General features: G+C 36.8%; 2 protein-coding genes across 2 annotated transcripts; one reads left to right on the forward strand and one right to left on the reverse strand.

Annotated features, from left to right (window-relative positions):
* Window positions 1-1232: 1232 nt before the first annotated feature.
* On the reverse strand, window positions 1233-2003 carry MS3_00005109 (uncharacterized protein; the record flags this gene model as incomplete). The annotated part of the gene is made up of 3 exons (XM_012937106.3): window positions 1443-2003; window positions 1286-1408; window positions 1233-1247 (listed from the first exon to the last, which is right to left on the reverse strand). The coding sequence occupies exons 1-3, from the start codon at window positions 1932-1934 to the stop codon at window positions 1233-1235; spliced, it is 630 nt and encodes a 209-aa protein (XP_012792560.2). The 5' UTR covers window positions 1935-2003.
* A 2441-nt stretch (window positions 2004-4444) lies between these two features.
* Window positions 4445-5954, forward strand: MS3_00000061 (uncharacterized protein). The gene has a single exon (XM_051207984.1). It carries the CDS (start codon window positions 4806-4808, stop codon window positions 5142-5144), a length of 339 nt encoding a protein of 112 aa, XP_051069080.1. The 5' UTR covers window positions 4445-4805; the 3' UTR covers window positions 5145-5954.
* The last annotated feature ends 4829 nt before the right edge of the window (window positions 5955-10783 follow it).

Here is a 10783-nt window from a genome sequence, read left to right on the forward strand (position 1 = left end):
GTGACAGAAATTTTACGCTCAGCTTCGTCACCCAGAAGACTACCAGTGCGTTTTCACATCCTCATGTATAGTCAGTCGAATAAGCAGACGAGTTCTTTATCCGAATTTCTGCCACAAAACCAGTGAACTGTGGCTATGAAAGCTGTTGGTCAATACGATAATCTGAACAAACACATCTTTTAGTTGCACTGTCGATAAATTAGGTAGAACACGTTGCAAATACCATAAAGGTCAAATACAGGTATATTTATTTCGCTATTGAATGTATATGAATGACGATTTCCGTGCTATCTAGACTAATAATAACAGAAAAATTCAACAGTCGTAAACACTATCCAGTTTTTTTCGCACCATATATTGTACTACGATTGTATTACAGGTCAAAAAATACTACGGAACAAGAACGGTATAAACTGAGTCATCCTCGAGTTGTTCCCAATTTCGTGACTGATACCATAGTCCCTATTGCTATATGAGCAAACTGCTTCAAAACACAATTCATTTATATCTGTCAGTATTAGGAGTAACGAAAACATCTTCGCCTGGTGCAGTATACAAAATGAAAAGCTCCTCAAATCTGCTCAACTCGTTTCTTTACGGTACAGTTACCTGGTACACAATACTACTAGCTATAACAATAGAAGGCAGCCGCTAACCAAGACTACGAAAGCATACACAGTAGTGACATGACATTTCAAATAATGTTTCTATGCATATTAGCATGAGATGAACAATTGAACGATTCAGGCAAGTTACCTTTCGTAACAACTATAATGAAGCCATTCAATTTTTAACAGACCTGGTGCACGAACGCTTTTCATCTATTTTACTTTGATCAAGTACAAAAGTATGTACTTGGTGAGTTACAACCACAACTGTCAGTGACCTAGACGTAAGGTTAACCCATATACTATTGTTCTCAAGGAACAAGTTTTCAGAATTAATTAGTGACGACCAAAAAAATACATAAATGGAGATGAGTTTGGACCTAACGTTAATTTTCGGCAACATTAATCTAAATTAGTTTACCACTACTGAAAATGCTTTGCATTCTTCTGTGTTATGTTTGTACTTCTTGAGAAAATGCAAAAAGAGACAAGCGATCAAATAATGTAAAAGTTCGAAACCAGTGAAAAAAAATTTACTAAGAATATGATGCTGTGAGAAATAGTTTTCAAAAATAGTGATTGAATTATTAACGACACAAATCACAGGTCATTATAATTTTCCGGCTATCCTGTGAGTGACTAGAAGAGATAAAACAATTAGGTTAAACAGATCCTACCATAATAGCATTGACTACATCATCGTTATTTTCACGAAGTGCTCGAATAGCTTTGCCACGCGATACACCAGCTTGCTGCATAATGAGTTCAACATCTTTCTCGTCTAATCCAGTAGCATCAGGCTAAGCAGAATCAACTTAATTATAATCATTTTACCTCTTCATCATCTTCAGACTCTTCTGCGATGGCAGTCTTCGAGATAGATGAAACTGTATCTTTTGATAGACCACTGGAAGTCCCTAACTCAGCACCTCCCATAGCTTGACTACGAAGTTTTTCAGCTGCAGCTATCTGAGCTTGGGCTGATATATCTTCTACCTTAGCCTCACCAAATATAATGTATGTATCCGAGGCAGATGATTTATAGACCTCTGCCCTATTGATTACAAACATAATGGTCTTTGCTTTCCGTATAGTTACGCGGCAAACTCCCTGTACTAATTTTAATCCCAGCTTCGACATAGCTTTCCTAGCTTTTTTTTCACTTCTGGACTGCTTACATCGACTGAGTAATTCGTCGGCCATATGTGAAACTTTGGCATCGCTTTGTTCCTTAGAATCTTCTATTTCTGGCGCAGAGTCGTCCGAGTCACTGCCAGAATCAGAAACCACATTTTTGTCTTCCAGCTTGTTTGTAGCCCCCATCATCCCAGTTGCAACAAACCACTTTATAACCACGGATATGTAGCCTTGAACCCCACTCCTTTCGTCCTAAGTAGTTCAAACAATTACAGTTTTCAATAGACAGAATAATCAGACAGGCAGTCTGCTATATTCTTTCTTTGCTAACCAGATAAAATAAATCATTGTTTCAGTGTGATTAGGTTGCATAGATTATTTTTAAAAACGGGCAACGACTTCATACTCGTGCATTAACTATGCTTTTGTGTACCAATTTAATCAGTAGCATACTTGGTACAGTATAACTTGAGTTATTCCCTTTATGATTAGGAGTTTTCTAAACACATCTTTTGGTAATATTTTTTATTTGATTATCATCCTAGTCATTAGCTTGTGTTGTTGTCGATTTTTCCTGTCTTAGATCCATCTGTACTCGCATGAGACCCTTAATCGGTATGAATCGTCGATAGAAACTTAATAGACCGTTGAACACACACAATTACTTGGTTGTGGTTGGTTCTTGATAATCCACAATGGCTATTACCTTGCTTTACAGAAGGCGGATGCCTTGAGTATCAATAATATGTCCAGAGAAATCTTGGGAGTAGGAACCAATTTGACATTTCTGAATGTTTACAGTAATGCCATATTTTTGAAGCCATTCGAAAACAAGGTGTTAATATTGAAGATGAGATTCTCTGTCTTGACTTGCGATCAAGCGGTCATCTGCATCTGCATGCATGAATTTGAAATTTCTAAAGAAGTCATCGATGAAACTGTGCAATGCTTGTGCAGCATTTCTCAAACCGAAAGACATGCGCGAAAATTAATGGAATTCAAAGGGAGGTGATGATAGCAGTTTTAGGAACTTAGTCAGCAGCCGTGAGAATTTGACTACAGGCCTTAACCAAATCGATTTTCGAAAAAAAACAGTTGTGCCTTTTAAGATAACTTTGAAATCGTAAATGTGAGGCAACTAGTAACAATCAGAAATTATTTTCGCATTCAGTCGCTAATAGCCATCAGTTGAACACCAATCATTGCTGTCCTTTTAGGGACCATGTGCAATCTACCTTATGGTCGAATTCATTTTTGGCCAACCATAGCTTTTCAGAAGCTTGTTGTCACGCTCTTGAAAATACTGGTGGTTCTGTAGTGGTGATGACGTTTTTAACGCTGCGGTTGCACACGGTAACTTTTTTCGTGTTTGGTACAGCTCGAGGTACTTGCAGAGTATCTGTTGATAGCATAGATCGATTATGTGCTTAACAGTGATTGGGGATGGCCTACAACTAGAAAAGGAAATCATACAAATAGATAAATTAATCTTTTCGTCTACTTAAATTCGTTTTTGCGTAACGATGGGTAGACTATGGTGTTCTAGCAGAATTGTGCGATCGATCGTTAGAAGTTGCCGGAAGAACGCTTACTTCTGCTCCAGTGTCGATGAGATAGCAAATTTTCGTCAATATGTCAGTGTTGTGTAACAGACGGCTATACCCTCCGGCTGCAGGTGCCGTTAACGCGTGACGGTTTGGAAGTTTCCTGAAAGGTTTTTTTGTGTTGGATGGTTTGGAGCTCGGGAAACTACGGGGTTTCCTGCAGTTTCGAGAAGATTTCCCATATTCATTATGGTATCAGCACTAATAAGAATTATCTGTTTCTCGTGGACGAGAAACGAATGTACGCCGTGACATGCTTCTTCGGGGAGTTTGAGAGCGTCTACGATTACGATAAATGTCGGGCTAACAATTTAGAGTGTGACAGAGATCTGTCGTGTCGTTTTGAGTTGTTTGAACTTTTGTTTTTCAAAAGAAACATCGATGTTGGGGATTCTAGTGATCTCCAGAATACATTCGGCAGATGCAGCCAGTTCGTCACCGGCGTTATTCTGAAATGATACGAGGGCTGCCAACACCTGTGGAGGAAACTTAGAAAAAACAGGTTCTCTAAGCGGGCCCTCGTCAAAGGTCCATTGGCCAATCAACTCTCATATACATAGTAACATTTCTTTTGCTGAGCCGCCTTGCAGCTCGATATTGTGGAAGAGTTAGCCCAGCCTTTGTCGGCTGGTTAGGTCCCCACACTTAAGAACAGTCGCAAGGTCTCGAAACACCACTAGTAAACATACTAGGTGTGATGTACCTGTTAAAATCGAGCGGTTGCGCTTTTACTGCTGTGGGGAATTGTGCACATAGGTCTGTCTTACTGTGTCAGTGAAAGTCAGCTCCCGTGTATCAGAACCAGGATTCTAAATTATTGGATGAATATTGTATTGGCTGAATAGTGAAAGAACTCAAAGCAACCGTCAACCAACACCAAGATCAGGATTTTCAGTACAAACGTCAAGACAGTTCTACTGTATGGGGCGGAAACCTGGCAAACTACGAAAGCCATCATCCAGAAGATACAAGTGTTGTATGTCAACAGTTGTCTACGCAAAATACTTAGGATCCGTTGGCCAGACACTATTAGCAACAACCAACTGTGGGAGAGAACAAACCAGATCCCAGTGGAGGAAGAAATCAGGAAGAAGCGCTGGAAGTGGATAGGACACACATTGAGGAAAGCACCCAACTGCGTCACAAGATAAGCCCTCACATGGAATCCTCAAGGTCAAAGGAAAAGAGGAAGACCAAAGAACACATTACACCGAGAAATGGAGACAGACATTAGAAAAATGAATAAAAATAGGATAGAACTGCAAAGGAAGGCCCAGGACAGAGTGGGTTGGAGAATGCCGGTCGGCGGCCTGTGCTCCATTGGGAGTAACAGGCGTAAGTAAGTAAGTAACTGAATAGTGGGAGGCAGAGGAGGTTCAATTTTAGGTAACTTAATTATCTGTTCCATCGTAACGAAGATATAATACATCAACGAGCAGGAAAAAAGTTCAAAAATATGAAAATTTTATCACAATATGTAAAAATAAAATTGAAAAATGATATATCAGGTTCCAACAAGGAACATACTCGCAGTTCACTAGTTAGTGTACCAGATCACGTCGTTCTCATCACTAAAGATGTCACAAGTATTCGGAGTTTTACAACAATTTTATCAATAACACTTTTACATTCTAAGTATGCTAACCCAGTCAAATCAGAAGTCATAAGTGAAGAGGTTCAAAGATATAATTTAAAGGCTATCGATATGTCGAGAATCGATCGGTCTAAGCCGGCTAACAGCTGCAAGGGATGTGTAACACAGTGTACCAACTCGTGGACTATTGCGGATGTGTGACCGAGCGCCTTCAGCGAGGTGAGTCCAGTAAAACCAGTGCGGTCAGCACCAAATGCCGAAGGCTTATAGGACTGTTTATTTTGGGGATTTATTTATCGCTACCATCTGAACCCGAAGTCTACTTACATTCAAACATATCATTCCACTAATCTCTATTATTATTATCATTCACAAACAGCTTACGGGTGCATAAGTGATGTGAAGAAACCGTTTCGGGTTCCTACAGAAATGGAATAATGCACAAGTTTCAATAATGTTGGCATAATATTTACCATATTTGAAAAAAAACAGGTTATGTGCAATTGAAATGAATATTGAGGTGACCTTAAAGAAGGAAAGGGAGAAAATAAGGTAATGGCAATGAGGGGAACTCGAAATACACAGTTTAAGAAGCGTGTTTGTGAACCCAAAACAAGAATAAACGACTATGTATGTATCGTCAAATGGATAACAAGAAGAAAAAAAATTGAAATTAAATGAAGAAATGAGAAAATAACTTATTATTGCTGCAAGATATGAAAGTAGAATAAGTGTTTGTGCAGTAATGGTTTGGAGTGATGCTATGAAGTCCCAATTACTTGCAAAGGATAATCAAGTATCATTATGTTTGAGTCACATATACATAGTGAAAATAAAATGAATCTGAGAAGTTAGTTCAAGTGTAACACAAGATATTGTCTTAATTACAAACTCCGGATAGTTAAGAACAACATTTATTTAGAAAGAAGGGAGAGAGAGAAAAAGAAATGAATACCTACTGAAAGTGTTCAACCATAATAATAAGAGTGCAATGAATTTCGACCTCTGAAGTAAACCATTAATTTTTTTAAATATTTTTCAGTTCACTCGGGTAAATACACGGAAATTTATGTTTTAGGGTACAGAGTAAAACTTGATATTAGTATAAATTCTTGTGCAATAATCATTCAGAATGATGTTATGAAAGTTACAAATAAGGATGCAAAGGATGACCAAATATAAATTTCTATGTGTTATATATATATGGTGATGATAAAATTAATTTGAGAAGTTAATTTATTTAAGCGTAACATAAGATAATTTGTTTTTAGTTATAGACTCTGGGTGTTTATGAATATAATAAGTTTAGGAGGAAAACAAGGGACGAAAAGATTATCTAATGTATCAAGGGACCAATAATAATTATTATTATTATGAAAATAAATGAACTTCAGATATTAAGAACTGCATCACTTTATACTATGACAGTATGTGACACCATAGCATCCTAATTACAGATCAAAATATTTTGGTATTTCGAATTATTTGAATTATAGTATGAACTAGGAATCACAGAAATAACGCAATTGAATCAAGAAGTACTAGATGAGCACAAACGAATGTATTGTATTTAGAATTCGAAATCGGGCAATCAACAAGTACAGAGGTATCTTTGGTTCATTCAAACACCACATCCACCACAGCTTAAATAGAAGTATAAGTGTCTGTAATCGGTTGTACGTCTTCTTCTTAAGTTCATCTTGAGTCTGTCCGACATTGTATTGGATAAAAACTCTGTAGTCTCCAGAATGTGCTCATCAGTATTGGAATTAACAACCGAAATCGGAACAGACTCATCTGGGTCCTGAAATTATATACAATCAGCATGTCGGTTTTGTACTGAAATCATTGATATCTAGAATTTGAACCATAGATTTTTCAACACTATCCTCCCCCCACGAAACAATGTTGGATCTTTATATCCTCAAGTTATGAATGATGTGGCTTCACTTAAAACATAATTCTCACATTGTTTAGAGTAAAAATTAGACGTGACTTTGCGATAAGGATAAACAGCAGTTCATATGAAATTGTAGCGTGGTGTCGAGTTGAGATTAACTATGAACACCGCTACAAAGAAACACGTGCCAAATAAAGCAGGTGAGGGTTGAACGTAACCAATGAAATCCATAAAATCCCCGAGAAGCCAAATATCAGAAGACAGTTAATGGACCAAATCGAGGTATATTCGCTGGCGATCTCGTGGCATCGAAAGGATACCGAGATCGTGCCAGGATACAAGCTTGGTTACAGAACGTAACCGAATTCGCGCGAAGTTACAATCAAAGTGTGTAAGAATAAGAATGGAAGCACGAAATAGCTGTCATTAGCACAGTCAAACAAAAGCACATTAAAACAAACACTGGTACAGTTGGTTATAATAATAATTGTTTCTATTAAACCAGTCGTGTTCTCGTGATAAATGTGAGTCACTACAAAATCATCTGAATTGTAATTAAAATCGAGCTCATTTAGTACTTGTGCTTCGCATTGAACAAGTTTCCCACAGGAAACAAATGCATTATGAGGAAAAACAATATTTGACATGACATCAAGATTTGATTCTTCTGAAATAGTTTCCTCAAATTTATTAAGAATGTCATTGCAGAGTAAAGGATCATTAGAAAAATTAGCATATATCAAAGCCACATCAGGTTTTCGATCATAATTATGCTCACTCAACATATTTTCTTCTGATTTGTAAGAAATTTCATCAGAAATAAGTGAATTATTAGGAAGAGCCATATCTGGTACAATAACATGAGAAATCTGATAAGTTGGTTGATTAGGAACTGTTGTCTCACAAGAATTCTGGATTTCATTTAACTCTGAACTGCCATATCACTCTACACTGTCTTTTGAAATCGTTGATAAATATAAATCATCATTATAAATACTCGACTTTGTAGAATCAGAATTACAAGACTTAATATTAGTTGCAATAAGATGAACATTAGTATTACAGACTGACTGAATATTTCCAATATCACCACATTTAAAGCACTTAGAATTACGAAATTTACATGAATTAAAAGAGTGGAACTTGCCACTGGACAAACATTGACCAAACTTGTACCCATCTTCGTGAAATTCATTGCAACTCCTCAATGAATTATCTGCATAGCCTTGAGTATGCACTGGGTTGGGATGACGTAGTAATGCAGTGGAATTTTTTATTTCCTCACGAATCACTTTACAAAATCTTCCTTTATTGGGTTCGAAATTTTTATACTTAGCAGCAGTTACTTGAGAGTTGTATAAGAAAGCGATATAGGCTTTTCTGGCATAGCCAGAGTTCTTAATAAGCTATATGCTTCTTTTTCGATGAATGTGAGGAAATGTGCCACACTATTAACATCCTCAGCATCTTCCCTGGTCATAGCCCAGATTTCGAACCTTTCAAAGTAATCCTCAAAAGCATCAAGATCTGAATGTATATCCTACAATTCCGTCACAGGATCCTGCTCCTGACGCCAATTTGGTATTTCGAACTATTTGAATTATAGTATGAACTAGGAATCACAGAAATAACGCAATTGAATCAAGAAGTACTAGATGAGCACAAACGAATGTATTGTATTTAGAATTCGAAATCGGGCAATCAACAAGTACAGAGGTATCTTTGGTTCATTCAAACACCACAGATATTCTAACCACTATATACAGTAAATTAACATCAATACTAACTAGCAATGTTCTCACACCTCTCAATATGTTTAGGAATACCATGGTTAATCATAAGATTAGATCTTAAAAGATCAAAGCCTTTACTGTTCACCAGTGTATCATTTTTCACGCAATCATGAAGAATCCTGAATTCCTTAACAAATGGTGAACAGTTGTCTTTATCGCTATTTCAAATTATTACACGATTAGATTATCCTAGTTCTTTAGGTAAGTGTCTAGCCACCCTGCTTGCTTTCATGCACACTTGTGAATTCATACACAAATGATCACTTGAGTCACCAAGAAACTGGAATTCTTTTCATTCATAATTACTGGTCATAATTTAAATCGTGTAAACTATTGTTTAACATATACGCAACATAAACATTGATTCTCTTGTTGTAAATACAAATGGAGTATCAGTCAGTTTTCCGTAAGATCCATTAGGCGACACATTAACGCAAAAATAAGCCTATCATTAACCGAGTGTTCCAAACGCGCTTTTTTCGTGTAGCGTTGCAAACACCTTTAAGTGAAGTGAACTATGTTTATCAATATAGTCTGTATAAGACTCATATCCAGATGACGTAATTACTTCTACTTAAGTTCAATCTCTAGAAGAAATCTTAGTTTTATCTGGACTTACTTCTGTAGTAAATGTAATTGAGTGTCCAAACTCACTATTAATAGATAATCCAAAGTCTAATTTTACCTCATCACCATTACTACTATCCACCAAGAAAAAGAAACCACTCACCGTTTCTAAAGCTCCCTTGTCTTCGACAAAATGTTCTTCAAGGAGGTTATTATAACTCTCGTAGTCTTGATCAAATAATACCTCTAAATCCTGTAAGGCACAGTGAGTTGAAGAACAAGGCTACCAATCAATTTACTTTACTGATCGATTTATTCACTTAAGATCCATAATCATCCAAACGAGTTGGTTACACAAACCTAACGAATGTTTCTTATCTCCCAAACATTGTTTCAAAGTTTAGTATGCGTCTAGAACATCACATCCAACCAAGACTCCTATTGAGTTGTTTCACAACCTCGGAAAAGTTATACCTTTAAATCATTTCACCGTCTCAACTGTTGTTCAATTAAGGGTTCTGCAACATCGAACGCTGACTTCTTGATAGTATCAGCCCTACTGATCTGAATAAATTCATTATCATGCAGAGAAAATATCTCTAAAATTATTTTAAAAAATTGGTAAGCGTTAGTGCCTTTCACAGTCGTTATGTTTATCAAGGCTTCCCTACTTTTGAGATCCAACTGATTAATTATTTCTTCCCATACAAGAGAAGTATCAGAGCCACTATCTAAAACGGCGTAAGTTTCCAAACTTCCTTGGGGAAATATGGTTTGACCGGAATAATATTTAAACACATCTTCGATGAGTTCTAATCATTAGCCAAACTCACTTCATGGTCATTATTATCACCAAAGTGTAATATTAAATGATGTTGAACCTTGCAGTTCCCAACTTCACAAATGAAGCCCAAGTTACATCGGACGTACATCCCATTTGTCACAACGCTATACAAATATTAAGAAGATTAGTCATAAAGTCGGTCAAGTCATCGACTGAGTATCCAAAATGATTATGACTAATTAACTTCATAATTAGTTCGCGAGTAACCAGATATTTTCTTCCAAATTGACCATACAAAATTCATCTTGTCCTACCACGTTAGCTTGAGTGTGAGATTAGAAATCACATCCGATAAGAAAACCCTAATTAGAAAAACACTACGTAGGAGAAATCATTCAAACCGTTAAATTCTGTTTCGAAAGTTTATGGATATTCATAAAAAAAAAATTTATGATGCTCCATAGTTTGAACCGAGACTCTTCGGAAACCAGTTCTCGTTCTGACAACCAGACCAACACTAAAGACGGATAAATGGAATGTCTGTCCAATATAGGAGACTGAGAGTCTTTTCCAAATAACCACAGAAATGGGAAAAAACATGCTTCTGATTGGAATAAATGAGACTTATTGGACACAAGCTGGATAGAAAAGACTAGTTTCGAGAAAGTTGCTGTTGTACTTTGTTAACGAAGAAGAAAATCCCCGCACGCACACACACACACAAGGAGTTGCAATGATGCTGTCTAATGATGTGCGAAATTCACCCATAGGATTGAAACCCATAGCTTCATCATCA

This window comes from Schistosoma haematobium, chromosome 3 (genome assembly GCF_000699445.3).
Source record: "Schistosoma haematobium chromosome 3, whole genome shotgun sequence".
NCBI classification, from domain to species: domain Eukaryota; kingdom Metazoa; phylum Platyhelminthes; class Trematoda; order Strigeidida; family Schistosomatidae; genus Schistosoma; species Schistosoma haematobium.

Excerpts from the sequence above, each read along its gene's own strand:
- MS3_00000061 (XM_051207984.1), top strand. The coding sequence starts at position 4,806 with ATGAAAATTTTATCACAATATGTAAAAATAAAATTGAAAAATGATATA.